Consider the following 16,232-nt stretch of genomic DNA (forward strand, 5'->3'; position numbering starts at 1 on the left):
TGTGTGGGTGCAGTCTGTTGAAATCTTTACTTAGTATATACTAAGCTGATCTTCTGTATATAAAGATAATTGAAAATGAATCATGATGATGAATGGGATGGGAGAGAGAGTGGGAGATGGGATGGTTGCGGTGGGAGGGAGGTTGTGGGGTAAAAGCTGCTATAATTCAAAAGTTGTACTTTGGAAATTTATATTTCTTAAATAAAAGTTGAAAAAGAAAGAGCAGTAAAACTTGTCTTCAAACTGTACTTTATACTTTGTATGTCTGTGTGAGTGCAAATAGTTGAAATCTCTACTTAAAGTTGGTTTTCTGTGTATAAGGTCAATTAAAAATGAATCTTAATGGAAAATGGAATGGGAGAGGGAGTGGGAGGTGGGATGGGAGTGGGAGTGAGAGGGCGGGAATGGGGGAAGGAAACACTATATCCCTAAAAGCTGTACATATGAAATTTGTATTCATTAAATAAAAACCTTCTAGAAAAAAATTCAACTTACTAAAAAAAAGTATATAAAGTAAATATTTATTTATTTATTTGAAAGTCAGAGCCACAGAGAGACAGACAGATCTTCCATCCACTGGTTCACTTCCCGTATGGCTGGGCCAGGCCAAAGCCAGAAGCTAGGAGCTTCATCTAGGTCTCCCACATGAGTAGCAGGGGCCCAAGCATTTGGGCCATCTTCTGCTGATTTTTCTAGGCCATTGCCAGGGAGCTGGATTGGAAGTGGAATAGCCAGGACACGAACGGGCACCCATATGGGATGCCTCATTGCAGGTGGTGGCTTTACCTGCTACATCAGAATACTGGTTTAACATTATTTTGTAAGTCTACCTAAAAATGCCACTGAATCTTTCATTAAAAATGTCTGATCAACCAATAGAGAAAACTTTGGAGTTTCAGACCCGAAGGAAAGTTGTTTCTGGATAAAGATCATGTGAATTATCATTCGGTGTCACTTACACAGTGTTTTTCTTTTGTTCCTAGTTATAAAGACTAGTTGAATAAGTTTCTGTTATGTAGAGCACATTCACACCCAAGCCTACAGAACCATATGAGTTCGTCTACTTAAAATTCTTGTAGAAGCCAAGTCTCAATGAGATTAATCAGAGCTAGGCTGAGAAAGGAATCTTTATTGCACTTCATTACCAGAATCTTGTAGTGTAAAATGATGAATTTTTAAAATGGATGTCTTATTCAGCTCTCTCTGCTTGAAGGTTATGTTTAAAAAAAAACAGAAACAGAAATATATCTACCTGTTTTCTTTAACAGTTGTTTCGGGAAGTACGAATAATGAAGATATTGAATCATCCTAATATAGGTATGAAATTTATATCTATAACTAGTGGTTAAATATTTAATTTAGGGAATTCAGAATTACACAATTTTAAGGATGTATTATATATACAAGCGAAAGTGATAACCTGAGTGATAACCTGGGGAAATGATACTTTGAATAAAAGTAAATTATAAAGAAATTAACTGAAGACTACAATTGCTGTTTCTTACTATGTTGCTATCTTCTTGTTTTCAGTAAAATATAGAAATGATTTGGGGCTAATGTGCACAAATATGTTTTTATATCTCCTTACTAAATCTCTGTACCTACAAATCACTTGCAACAGGCATTTATAAGAAATGAATTCCAGATATTTTTATAATAGGCATCTGGATTTGATCATACTTTATAGACAAAGTATTTGAATTTTAAAGAAAATAAAGATTTAATTTCAATTTTAGTAAATTTGTTTTAATAAGTTCTGATTTTCTTTCTGTCTTTACAAATAAGATAATTGATCAGATATAAAATGGAATCATTTGATTATAAGAAGTCCCTTCTTTAAAAATTTATTTTTAATCACTTGTAACTTAGACTATTATAAATATTATCTGTATTATATTTATTAACATGATTATTTGTGGTAAATAATTTTAACCATTTATGTCTAGTAAGTTAGTAGTTTAAGTCAGAAACTTTTATATCATATGAATATAAAATTTTTGTTTCTAAACCAGAAATTATTTAACATTATCTAATAGCTCATTATAACATGATCTCTTTTAAGCTTTAGTTAAAATTCTATCATTCTGGTTTTAAGATTTTTTTTGTTGTCTTATTTTTAATTGCGAAAAGTAGTAATAGTTCTTTAGTCCCAGAAACTTAACTCTTTTATTCAAGAAGATGGTTTCAAGTAATGTTGTGGTAAGTTGTTTTCCTCCATAGGCAAAATAACCCTTGGAGTTTTTTTTTTTTTCTTTTAATTATAATTAGTATTTTTACCCAGTCCCAAGTTTTCCACTGGCTTAGTATTACCTTAGATTTTCTTAAAGCATATCCAATCTGTGTTAACAATTATAGCATTATTTCTCTATTTTTCAGTAAAATTGTTTGAAGTTATTGAAACAGAGAAGACCCTCTATTTAGTCATGGAATACGCGAGTGGGGGTAAGGATGAGAGGGACTGGAAAGTTCTCTTTGACGAAACTTATAATTACTAACATGTAGTTTCATTATGACGTTTATTTCTTCAGTGATGTTAATGAATCTGCTTTTATTAAAATGCCTTTAAATTATACCTTATGGAAAAGTCAGTGTTTACTTTCAAGACCTTTTTGATCCTACATTATAAGTAAAGCTTTTGGTTTATTTAAAAATTGTTTTGGATATTTTTTGAAACTTTAAATTTGTATTATCACCTTTTGAATGCTTTGATTTTTTTCATCTAATTATTATTATAATATAATGTGGTTGGTAGCTCTTGGCTATGAGCAGGGAATCTCAAATGCACAATATATTTAATAGTCTATAGTAAAATGTTTTTCAAGGTCACATGCTTGTTTGATTGTTCGTATATGGAAAGTTCTCATATATACATTTTGAAAATTACCCATGGAATCTTTAAATTAAACAAATATTGATGTATATAAATTATAAGACTTGGTTGACAAGGAGATAGATATATTTACAGTAGAATATAATACATATTTTGACATAATAGTGTCAAAAATAGGAATGACTTTAACATGCTGATATGTAGTAGAAAATTGTTTTTGTCCTCTACCCTTAAGTCAGAGATAAAATTTTCAGAAACATGTTTGCAATTTATAGTTCAATCATTTAATTACTTAAAAAAAAATTAAAAAGCTGAATACCGAAAGGAAAGCTCGAAGGGTACAGATAATTTGAGCAATTTTTGAAAAAGAGAAAAGGCAGCAGAAATTTGGCTTTTTGCTAAATAGAAAAAAGCTTGGTGTTATTATTGCCCTTTTAGCTAATAACATTTATCGATTTTTAATGGTGATCCAGATTTCATATAAACTAAAATAATTTTAGCTTATTTTATATCTAAATTATATATTTTATAATCTTACATTTGTGAAAAAATTTATTACAAATTATATTTAATCTTTTTTTCAGTTTTTTATTCAGGTTAAATATTTTAGTGTATATGCTTTTTGCAAAGCTTCTTTCCACCCTAAAAATATTTGAATGTAGTTTTGTTTTTCACTTAACCTGTGTCATTAATGTTTAATATTAGAAGATTTAAAATTACATTAACATAGCTACACAAATTTATATAAAATATAGGTCTGTAATAAAACTAACAGACATGCAAATACTACATAAGCTATTTCTCTTTTTTTATTCTTGAGTTAGATTTTTGTAAGAGACTGTCAGCGTGGGAACTCTAAAAATTATTTTTAATCCAGTTAGACTCTTCCCTTTTAGTGAGAAGGAGCCTAGACATACTTTGATTTGAGAAATTATGGAATGCTAAGAGACTGTGGACACTCCTGTTTTTATAAAGGTCCACTGTGGCAAGGCTGTGTTAATATTGATATGTGTACTGATGTAACAGTTAGTGGTAAGTACAGTCAACTCTGTATTGATGCTAATGAAGCGGAGCAATGGCTGGAGTCATGCAGAGCCTACAGGGTCATTCCTGCTCCTGCTCCTTCAGTAGCATAGTTAGAATTACTGCAGAGAGAAGGTACTGGAATTCAGCCCAAACCAGTTGGTTCCGCACTGAATTCTGATTCCTACTGACTGGGTTTTCTTTCTTCTCTAACAAAAACCATCATGGTTCTGTGGCAATAAATCTAGGATCATCTTCTTGCCCTTTTAATGCATAAATAGCAAGGTTACTCTGCAAAATAAAACACTGGATATCTTTCCTCTGGAATTTCTAGATAGAGATTGAATCGGACATGCACACAGGAAATCTGGCATGAGCAACAGCTGAGTCAGATAAATGCCTCTTTGCCAGGAGTTGATCAGTTGATTCTGGCTCTCTGATGAAGCAGAGATCTTCAGAGATTAGGAAATCAGGGAAATGTTTTATGATTTTGAACCATGTTTAGTGCCAAGGAACGTATTAAAAGTAGGTGTCACGGACAACTCTTTGTGGGGTGATGTGTTTATTCCTTTTTTTTTCATTCATGTGAACCATGTTTGCTAGATGAGTTTGATGTACTAGGTAATATCCTAAGTACTTGGAATACGTGGGTGAGCAGAGACAAAGTCCAACCCTTAGGAAGATTACATTATATTTGCAGAAGAAAATTATACACAAGCAATGTGTGAGAAGTGAAGGACTGAGTTACATAAATGTCAAAGCAGGAATGCTCCAGGCAGAACTTAAGAGTAGATCTAAATTTTTTAACCCTTCTATATGTATTTTCTGACCTAAATTCACATATCCAGAATTAAGTTCTCTGGTAGGTTAACTGGAATTAACAACTATTAATACATATCTAGTATTAACTACTTTGATAAATAAAATAGAACATCCATTCATTTCTCTGTTATCTCATTTGATCACTTAAATATGCTTGATATAATAATATACTGTTCAACATTGTAGATGTATCAGTTTCATCTGAAATATTCATTATGTGTTTGATTTCTAATATTTTGCTTATATCCTAGGGTCTATATTGCATGCATATGTATTATATCCATATTCCTACATACAAATATATCATTTATTGAGTGCTTACTATATGCCAGTCACTGTGCTAGGCACATGCATTATTTCATTTAATCCTCACAGTAGCCATGTAAGTAGATTGTAGGTAGAAACTGAGACTTATTGAAGTTAACAAATCTTCATAATGTTTCCCAGTAGCTACTTAGGATTAAATGAGATTTAATTTATCTGATTTTAAAATCTGAATTTTTAACCACTTTACTGTACTTTATAAGAGCTCTTTAAGCTGTTTTGTAAGTTATATAAATTATAGGCTACAAATGTAAATTTTGTCCTTACATTAAAATAGTATTTTGGTTTTGATATTGTAAACAAGGACTGTCATTTTAAAACTCTTACTTACTGGAGAAAAATGATCCAATAGAAATTTTCTGTAGTTTCTAGCTACTTTTAAATTATTTCAACAAGTATTGTGCCCTGGAGATGGGGATATAAGTTACCTATGGATGCAATGGTGATGTTCAGGCAGTTTTGTAGTTCATTTGAAGTAGCAGAGATACATACAAGAAAATTTACTTATGTATAATTTGTAATTAGCTACCAAAATATATTAATTGAATGGAGTGAGAGCAAGCATAATTGGGATATAGAAAAGAAAAAAAATAGAAATCAATGTGTTGGATGTAGTGAAATGAAATGTGACCCAGACTGCACAGAAGGTAGACTTGAAAAGAGCTATCCAACATGGTGTGACTTTTTAATTTTGTTTGAAAGGCCTAAATACAAAGCCAAATATAATTTTTGATTTCTAATGGTGTGGCTTCCCTTAATTGGAATAGATAATAAAGAATTGACTCTATTTTTACATAATTCTGGAAAGCAGAAGATAAGTTTTCTTGGTTGTATTTTTATGATTTTTTAAGAGTTTTGCTAAGTCATAAGCTGCTGCAGATACTCAATTCTATGTGTATTTTTTCCTTTTTTTCTATTCATGTGTTAGTTGTCAAATTACATAGACAGAAAGTTGTAGGCTGAAGGTTTCTTTAAAAACTAGGCAAAAACTTGACATTGCGTATATTGTTAACCAAAAATCTATGTATATTTTACTACTTGCTTTACCTTTTTGATTCAGGTGAAGTATTTGATTACTTAGTTGCCCATGGAAGAATGAAAGAGAAAGAGGCCCGTGCAAAATTTAGGCAGGTATGGAAAGTAGTTTCAATTTTGTTTTGCTGATATTTTTAGTGTTGTACAATAAAAGTATCAAAAACTGGACTTCAGAGTATATGGTATTTTCAAAAGAATAATTGCTGCCTTCTTATACATTTTAAGAATGGAACTCCCCCCTCATAAAGTTAAAAACTGTCTTCTTCTTGAATTTAAATTTAAAAGAGTTGCAGATCATTATTTTAGATGGTCATAATAAAGTGATTTTTTATGAGATTTACCTTGTTATCTCTTAGAAATATAGACTAAACTGAAATAAGAAAAGAATTATTTCATCCTTTGATGCTTTATCCAATGATTATTGTCAAATATTATTAGCTCCTTGTATGCAGCATACTGTTTAAAGATATGATTCTATTATTTTATAATTAAAGGTGTTTTGGTATTAAAACTTATTTTATGGATTTAAAATATATGGTCAATTTTATTTAGCCTGATAGGAACCTGATGTGACAGCAGAATATGGTGACATACTCATATTTCCAGGTCAACTTGAATATAACTTGTTATAGAAATAATAAAATAAAGGCAATTTAAGTTCATCCAGGTTTTTTTTTTAATTTTTAGGGCTAGAATCATAAAAATAAGCATACTTTATTTAAGATTTATATATTTATTTGAAAGTCAGAGATACACAGAGAGAGAGGCAGAGAGAGAGAGAAAAAAAGAGAGAGGTCTTTCATCCACTGGTTCACTCCCCAGTTGGCCGCAACAGTCGGCACTTTGCCATTCCGAAGGCAGGATCCAGGAACTTCCTCCCAGTCTCCCATGTGGGTGCAGGGACTCAGGGACTTGGGCCATCTTCTACTGCTTTCCCAGGCCATAGCAGAAAGCTGGATCAGAAATAGAGCAGCCAGGACTTGAACCGGCATCCATATGGGATGCTGCCACTGCAGGTGGTGGCTTTACCTGCTACACCACAGCGCCGGCCCCTCAAATAAGCATACTTTATAAATTACTATAGAAATGGCAAATTTATGAGTTGTAAATACTTCATAAAATTTATGTTTCAACAGACAACTTAACTCTTTATCATTAAACTTTCAGTTTTTCGTTTAAAAGTGGCTCAGTACCTCTTAACTCTAATTCTGTAATTAAAGGGATTCTGTAAATCAGTAGGTTTGGAAAACACTGAATACTTACCTAAAATCTTCTGTTAAGATATTTATATGTATGTTAACATGTCAGGCAACCAAGAGAGTACTCAATGGGATGGGAGGAAAAAAATCCTTTGGAGTAGCATTTTCAAACTGACTGTGGAGTGCGTGCGTTTGTTTTGTGAAGCCTCTGTTGTGCATATATCACAGAATTACTACTCTTTTGGACATTTATTGCCCATTTATTAGGATAGATTGCTAAAAGTATCCATATTAGAATAGCAGAAGGTAAAGACATTATGGCAATGAGGAAGGCAGTATTAAGAAACTGAATGGTATTCAGCCACTTCCTATTTAATTTTTCCCTATCCTGGGTTGGGAGTCCAAACTGGCACTTAAGTAAAGCACTATATCACTCTAAATATCACTCTATTTTCAAAATCAGTTACAGTGGTTTTAGTTACTAGCAGAACCAGCAAGAAAATTCCAATTAGCATTAAATATTCTAACAAAAATCTTAATTTATATTTTAAAGATTATTGCTGTCACTACTTACCCATATATTTTTATTCAGCTGTGTCTACTTTTTGAAAAGTTTACTTGTTGAAGACATACCATGTCTAGAAAATTTGAGATACTCTATGCCATTAGAAAAGCTGAAAATGACTGCTATTTTAAAGAGCCTATTATCTCTGGTGGTGGAGTGGAGCAGGATGAGAGGTTAAGGTGGAGATATTTTCATATAGATTTAAATAATAACTAAAATTGTCTTGTTTTTTTAAATAAAACCTAAATTGTTTTGATATTTCGGGAGTTAAGTACCAGATGAATGCTTTTTCAAATGTAAAACAATAGAAAATTTTTATAATTATTTATTATAAATATTTAATATCTATGTATGTTCCCTCAAAACAAGAAAGGTAACTAACGTTTTTGGAAACCAGGGATACACACACACACACATACACACAAACACATTTTTTAGTTATCTAACTAAAGGTTATGTTTATTTTTAAATTTATTTTTGAGGTACTTTTAAGTTTATTGTGGTGCCAAAATCTTTTGAAATTGATGCATTGCTTTTTTTATATAATAGGCATTTTCCAGGACCTTTGTGAAGACCTATTGTGTATGTCCTTCACCCTCCTATTAGATTTACCAAGATACTAAGGGCAGTTTAACAGCACTTTAGCAACCTTGCCCATACAGTGCTTCTGTATTCCTTAAGATTTTAGGCCTGAGAAAAAAATAGTATTGTTTCAGCCCTTCCAATATCAACCTACTACTTCAAGCATAGTTAATTCTTGAGTCGCTGAAAAGTAATCACATAGTAACCCCAACAACTGCAGCTCACTGGAAAACACAGGACTGTCTGGTCAATGCAGGGTGATTGTAAGTCATGATTTCAAGATCCATGATAGATCACATGAAATTCCTCTGTCCTATCTATGGAGGCACATGGTATTTTTAACTGGGAAGGCCTCGCCATAGAATAATGCAGAAAAACATAGGCTTGTGAATGAGAATTCTTGCAGTTAGGCAGAGGCCAGAACTCCATTCATGGCAGAAGTTGTACCCTGCAAGACAAGTGTGGTATTACTGTAAATTACCACATTTGAATACTAACTCAGAGGTCATGAGTAAGGAGGAAATGCATGCTTAGTACAGAGCATTCTCTAATTTTCTTTCCATTCTTAAAGCCTTAAAGTACAGTAAACTTTTGATTCCATAAATGCCTATAAAACTTCGTAGAGGCCAGCACCGTGGCTCACTAGGCTAATCCTCCGCCTGCGGTGCTGGCACACCGGGTTCTAGTCCCAGTCGGGGCGCCGGGTTCTGTCCCAGTTGCCCCTCTTCCAGTCCAGCTCTCTGCTGTGGCCCAGGAGTGCAGTGGAGGATGGCCCAAGTGCTTGGGCCCTGCACCTGCATGGGAGACCAGGAGAAGCACCTGGCTCCTGGCTTCAGATCAGTGTGGTGCGCTGACTGCAGTGGCCATTGGAGGGTGAACCAACGGTAAAGGAAGACCTTTCTCTCTGTCTCTCTCTCTCACTGTCCACTCTGCCTTAAAAAAAAAAAAAAAAAAAAAACTTTATAGAGACCATTCTGCCTAATGTGAAATGCATGGACTCAGGTAGCGTTTAGAAACCAAATCCTTACCACTATCTGTAGCATGCCTTCACTGTATCATACAAATATGTAGCTTGTAAAGGGAATACCATTAGTGGAAAATTTCTAACATCTATGATTCAAAAATAGCCTGAAAGATGGAATGCCATAGTCCATAATAGTACATCCAATAAATATATAAGATAAAATATATAGTTATTTTGACTAATGGTTATAATTTAATGAATATTGGCTATTATAATTTTGAAGTATAATGCTTAAGAAAACTAATACTATAAATATTTATAGTTAGGTTCTTTTGTATTTAGGGGACTCACACTTCAAACTGATCTTACTCGTTCAGTTACCTTCTCACAAAACATTCAGTGGTTCTGCAATATTTGTTTAGTTTGAAATTCAAGGTCTTTACTAACCCATCTGTCAAGATTTGATTGCCACTTTCACCATTTCCCACTTACTTTTGGGAGGAAATGTTAATGCGTTTTACCACCTTACCCCCATCCCCCATCCCCAGAAGTCCACATTCTAAAATATTGTAACATTTAAACTATTGCTGCTACTCAAAGATGGCTTAGATCAAATGCACCTACTCTAGGAGGCATTTCCACCTAAAATTTTTCTTTATTTTTTATGATTCTTTTCACTTTTTTGTACCTCTGCTTCTGCATTTTTTCTTGTATTATAGTTATTCACATACATGTTTTCTCTTCTCTATCAGATTATGAACCCCTTAAGGGCAGGTTTCATGTAGTATTCATTTTTGTGCTCTCCTAGCAACCACATTTTCTTGCACATAGCAGGTACTCGATAAACTGAATGTTGAGTCCAATGTATTTAATTGAATTATATATTACTCATGTGTTTATAATTTTATTTTTGAACTCTTTTCTATCTTTGAACCATTTTAATATACATTGGAAATGTCAGCTTCAGTTCTACTTTGATTTTTTTTTTTGCATCCATATTCCTATTAGCACGGTCATACTCACATTACTTTTATTTTTTTAATTAATTAATTTATTTATTTTTGCCAGGCAGAGTTAGACAGTGAGAGAGAGAAAGTTATAGACAGTGAGAGAGAGAGAGAGAAAGGTCTTCCTTCCGTTGGTTCACTCCCCTAATGGCCACTATGGCTGGTGCTGCACCGATTGGAAGCCAGGAGCCGGGTACCTCCTCCTGGTCTCCCATGCAGGTGCAGGGACCCAAGCACCTGGGCCATCCTCCACTGCCCTCGCAGGCCACAGCAGAGAGCTAGACTGGAAGAGGAGCAACCGGGACTAGCACCCAGCGCCCCAACTGGGACTAGAACCCAGGGTGCCGGTGTCGTAGGTGGAGGATTAGCCAAGTGAGCCACGGCACCAGCCCACATTACTTTTAAACTTTAAAAAAATTCATCTCCATTTGTAAATGTCCAACATTTAATTTTCAAACTATGTTTATACTTAATCTATAGAATTGAATGTTCTGCTTTGCATTAAAATGGTCATACTGATACACATCAGATATAATGATGGGTACAAAATAGCCCTTAATTAGCTAGCAGACTCTTTTCATTTTTGCACTTTATGTAATAATTATCATAAAATTATCTATAATTTATTTCTCATTTATATTTTTGGCCTTTAAACTATTGAGTTCTTCCCTATTCAACCCTTGCCCCTTACAGAACCCTGTGTAATGGTTAAAAATTACAGTTGCATGCAAAATCTAGTCACAGATCAGAATACTTTGCCCAACTAAATTATTAAGAGATCTAAAATTTAATTTCATTTTTCCCTTTTGTGATAATTGGGTTTCTTTTTAAGGCTCAAAATTTTCCTGTTTAATATGTGAACAAATATAGGATGTTGATAAATACTTCATCGATAAGTTCTTAGTAAAATGGCCTCACCAAAGAAATATGTCCTGAGCACACTTTAAATAATTACTAGAACAGAATTTTGCTTTTTTTAACTTGAGCTGACTGTCTTGAAATACTAATTCACATGTGTCAAAGCTCTTATTCCAACACTGTAATAAGCCATTTGACCAAAACTATAAATTGAACACATTCAGTCTTATAAAGGGAGAAATGTTATAACCCAAACAAAATATTTACAAAATCTGACTAAGAAATTTTCTGTGTATTTTTAGTAGAATATTATTTTCCACATTTCTACATTTAGAAGCATAAGTTTGATCACTTTAATGTCTGTAGTTTTCTAAATGAAAGGAATAGTAAAATTGTTAAATATTACTTTAAAATCTCAATAATTTGTCCCAGTTTTAAGTGGGAATTAGGAGAAAGTAAAATGTTTCTGCTATAAAATAATTGTGACTTTCTTGCCAAATTTTTTATTTCAGATTGTATCTGCTGTACAGTATTGTCATCAGAAGTGCATTGTTCACCGTGATCTTAAGGTAAGCCACTGCTTTTGTAACCCAAAGTTCTTATTATCAGAAATTTAATATTAGAACAGTCTTAGTGGTTGTCTGATTGTGCCAGACAATGTACAGAATAATTTTATTTACTCCTCATAGCAGCTTTATGAAAGGCCATATTTTTACTGAGCAAATGAAGAAAATATGATCAAGAAGTTTTCTAGCATCAAAGGTTAGAGGATTTGACTCATTAATTAGCTTGTTTGAACCGATAGATATGAAACTTTGTCCCCAACCTAAAAGCTTGAAATTCTATTTAATCAGAAGCAAGATCCAACTCTGTTTGATATAAGAACCAGTGTTTGTTCAATACTTAAAGGTAAAAGAAGGAAAGCTTTTAAATGTTGTTAAAAGCATTAAATGCATATAATTAGTATAAACTAGCATACTTAGAATAAAAAATGTTTAATAGTGAAAATGATTATGGCCAAATAGGTGGGTTTTTTTTCTTGGGTTTGTTTGTTAATGGAATGTTTAAGTCTCTTCCTTTTACTCAAATTTTCCAAATTTAACTTGCATTATTCCTTACCTATTTCTTCTTCTTTTCCCACTGCTGGTGTCATAGCAACACCAATTTGTGTTATATTTGAAAATCCTGTACTAAACAGTTCAAAAGACTAATCCTGTATTTTGCTCTATTTTTCTGAGCATGCAAATTTTCTACTGCTCCACGTTGTCCTTTTTTTTATGATTTATCTATTTATTTGAAAGTCAGAGCTACACAGAGAGAGAAGGAGAGGCAGAGAGAAAGAGAGAGAGGTCTTCCATCCACTCCCCAATTGGCCACAATGACTGGAGCTGTATTGATCCAAAGCCGGTAGCCTCAAGCTTCCTCTGGGTATCCCTCGCTGGGTCAGGGGCTCAAGGACTTGGGCCATCTTGTACTGCTTTTCCAGGCCATAGCAGAGAGCTGGATCAGAAGTAGAGCAGTTGGAACTCGAACTGGCACTCATATGGGATGCCAGCTCTGCAGGTGGCGGCCTTACCCACTACGCCACAGCGCCAGCCCCCTCCACATTTTTCTGTTTCTTAGTTATATTCCTTGGTTATTTTAATCACTTAGACAAAGAAGAGGACTGTTTAGCCACCTCTTGTGTTTGACTCCCAGTTTATTAGCTCATTTCTTATGTGAAAAATCTGCAAAATAAATAAATAAAAATCATGTTCAACACCTTGGGTTCTCCCTCCAGTACAGTGGAAAAAGTCTTATGTGGTCCTAGGGGACCTGATACCCTGCTATAGCTCTTTTCTTCTGAAGCAGGGTAAGTGCTTTGATAACTGCCAGTTTTAGATAGACTGAGAAAAGCCCAGCTTGCTCACAGGTGGCCTCAGAAATTTACAACGACCAGGTCCTTATGTGAGAACATCAATAAAACCTAGTTTTGTCACACATTCCACATGTTATCATCTAATATAAATCTCCCAAATTTATGTGCTCTTATTATATTTATGCCACAAGTAATACCAGATATTTTATTTATTGCATATTTTTGGGTGCTATATTGTGTCTCCATTGTCTAAAACAAAATGAAGACAAATATCCTAACGTGGTATACCATAAAAAAATAAAGACAAGGAGGCATGAAGGAAGCTAGTGATAGTAGGCGTTGTGCCTGTTCTTGTGACTGTTGGAACCTCCAGTGAAATAGAAAACTCTGGTTTTCATGTTATTTTACTCTTATTTGGAACCTGATAAAGCATATCTACAAGTGACTTGTAAGTTTGTTAGTCTTTTTATCAGTTGTAACAGACTTTGAAACAAAGCATGTACAAAAGTAAGTCTTTTATTGAACAAGTTGTATTTACAAAAAGCACGTTAAAATTTTTCTTTGAGTGATTCTGTTTTAGGATTTTAGAATAGGCCGGTGCCGCGGCTCACTAGGCTAATCCTCCGCCTTGCAGCGCCGGCACACCGGGTTCTAGGCCTGGTCAGGGCGCCGGATTCTGTCCCGGTTGCTCCTATTCCAGGCCAGCTCTCTGCTGTGGCCAGGGAGTGCAGTGGAGGATGGCCCAAGTGCTTGGGCCCTGCACCCCATGGGAGACCAGGATAAGTACCTGGCTCCTGCCATCGGATCAGCGCAGTGAGCCGGCCGCAGCACGCCGGCCGCGGCGGCCATTGGAGGGTGAACCAACGGCAAAGGAAGACCTTTCTCTCTGTCTCTCTCTCTCACTGTCCACTCTGCCTGTCAAAAAACAAACAAACAAACAAAAAACCTAAAAAAAAAAAAAAAGGATTTTAGAATAGAACCAGTGTTTTTAGCAAAGAGGGCAGCATTTAGTGATTTCTGCATAATATTACTTCCAGCAGAGAATCTAGTTTTAGACAGTAAAAGGAAGCTTAAAACTGACAGGATCTAATGGAAGTTGCCTTACTTTGTTTTGTTTTCCTTAAGCAGTACTTTGTTGGGAAAACATTCTACAAGAGAAGACAAAGCAATGAATTCAGTATTCACAGGAACTCTTGACTGGCTGTCATTTTTTAGATAGACCCCCAAGGCTTGCTTTAACCCTTGGTACTCTATTAATTGGAGCTCCTTTGGGTAAACTTGTTGGTTTAAGTCCAAAGTGGATTGCTGTCAGGTTGGCTTACATTCTCTAGGCCATCTATAAGGTACACTTCCAGGATGTTTCTCATCTATGAAAGAAAATAGGTTTTAAATAACTTTTCTTAAATAGTTGTGTATGCATATTGAAATGAGACCTTTCGTTTTCCAGGTCTTAAAATTCTCCTATTGTAATTCTGGACAGTTACACACTGAAGTACCATACAGGACTTCTAAACTTGATGTTAGATTTGGAAATTAGAGCCCAGCAATTTTGACAAATATTTTTACTCTGTGTAGGCTTTTTACATTGTCCTTTTTATTATTTCCCTCTTAGGCTGAAAATCTTCTTCTTGATGCTGACATGAATATTAAAATTGCTGACTTTGGTTTTAGTAATGAATTTACAGTTGGGAACAAATTGGACACATTTTGTGGAAGCCCCCCCTACGCTGCTCCAGAGTTATTCCAAGGGAAGAAGTATGATGGGCCTGAAGTGGATGTATGGAGTCTTGGCGTCATTCTCTATACATTAGTGAGTGGCTCTCTGCCTTTTGATGGCCAGAACCTAAAGGTATCAGCTAAATTTATTCCTAATATTTTTATCCACAAAGACAACAATTTCAAAAGCCAATTATATGTGCTTTCTTATACCATTTTAAGGAGCTGCGGGAGCGAGTCTTACGAGGGAAGTACCGTATTCCCTTCTATATGTCCACAGACTGTGAAAATCTCCTGAAGAAATTATTAGTGCTGAATCCAATAAAGAGAGGCAGCTTGGAAGTAAGTAATTTTTTTTACTTAAAGTTAGCCAATTAAAATATTCCAGAAACTGAAGAACATTTTTTTCCTATTTTTTTAGAGAAAATTGCCAAGTCATTTAATTTGCCTTTTGTTTCTCCTGTAGTAAAGTATTAAATTTTAAGATGCCCCCAAAAAGGGGTAAAATCAACTTTTGGTAAAAGGAGGAAAAAAAGCCTAGCCTTTGCCAGAAATAGCTTGGTTCAACACTAAAACCTTATTGCCAATCAGTAAATATTTTAAAGATAAAAGAAGCTAGTAAAAAAAAAAAAAAAACCACTCTAATCCAGTGAATGCTTCCTGAGTATATCTGAAATTGGAGAATCTCTTAGAAACCTCTTAATATCAGTACAGAACACTTATAAATATTTAAGGAGAACATACTGGAAATGGTTATTTCATTTCTGACAAGCTGTTATGTTAAGCGCCATACATTCCAGATGTGAGCCTATTTATAGTAATAGACACCATTATTAATTTACTAAGTGTGTTTCAGCCAAGTATTAGCAGAAGTTCCGTAAGCAAAAACATGGCAATCAGAAAAGCCTGTTTAAGTATTTTGTCCATATGTGTTTAAGAGTGGTATTTTGCCCTATACTAAGTTAATTGCAGAGACTCAGGGTGCATTTTTCATTAATGCTTTTTTGCCTTCTTTTATTTGCCTTAATAAAAAGGGTAGACAATTCAGAGTTAACCTCAGTTAAACTGTACTTTTTTAGTGTAGCCATGGGGCTCTCTGGTATGGAGTCCATGCTCGTTAGGAGGCAGCCTTATACTGAGCCATCCCTGTGCACAGAGCTCTCAGATTACTTTGGGCTCTGTATTTTTATTTCCACAAATTTTTTTTTTTCCACTGAAAAATACAGTATGCTTTGATGGAAATTAAGGAATGGTGACTTCCACTGGGAAGTTATTTTAAATGCTTTGTATCAGTGTATCAATTACTCTTCCCCTTTTTTGTTTTTAACTGGATTTTGTGTTTAATGTGATTAGTTCCTCCTTATGATTTTGTGTTTCTTCTACAAGAGTAAAAGGATATGTTAGAAATGGTTTAACGGAGAACATGTGTGGCAAAAAGCTCCCTGTGTA

General features: G+C 34.3%; 1 protein-coding gene across 6 annotated transcripts in view; it reads left to right on the forward strand.

The window, feature by feature from the left end:
- Positions 1-16,232, forward strand: part of MARK1 (microtubule affinity regulating kinase 1) — a 160,198-nt gene that overhangs the window by 108,437 nt on the left and 35,529 nt on the right. For all 6 annotated transcript variants that reach the window (XM_008268408.4, XM_051820590.3, XM_051820589.3 and 3 more), the window contains 6 exons: positions 1,269-1,317; positions 2,377-2,442; positions 6,060-6,130; positions 11,722-11,778; positions 14,680-14,916; positions 15,006-15,125. In XM_008268408.4, the coding sequence (XP_008266630.1) occupies positions 1,269-1,317; positions 2,377-2,442; positions 6,060-6,130; positions 11,722-11,778; positions 14,680-14,916; positions 15,006-15,125 (600 nt within the window). The remainder of the gene's footprint in view (positions 1-1,268; positions 1,318-2,376; positions 2,443-6,059; positions 6,131-11,721; positions 11,779-14,679; positions 14,917-15,005; positions 15,126-16,232) is intronic.

Source organism: Oryctolagus cuniculus, chromosome 13 (assembly GCF_051225735.1).
Source record: "Oryctolagus cuniculus isolate XC-2025 breed Fujian yellow rabbit chromosome 13, ASM5122573v1, whole genome shotgun sequence".
In the NCBI taxonomy this organism is placed as follows: Eukaryota; Metazoa; Chordata; class Mammalia; order Lagomorpha; family Leporidae; genus Oryctolagus; species Oryctolagus cuniculus.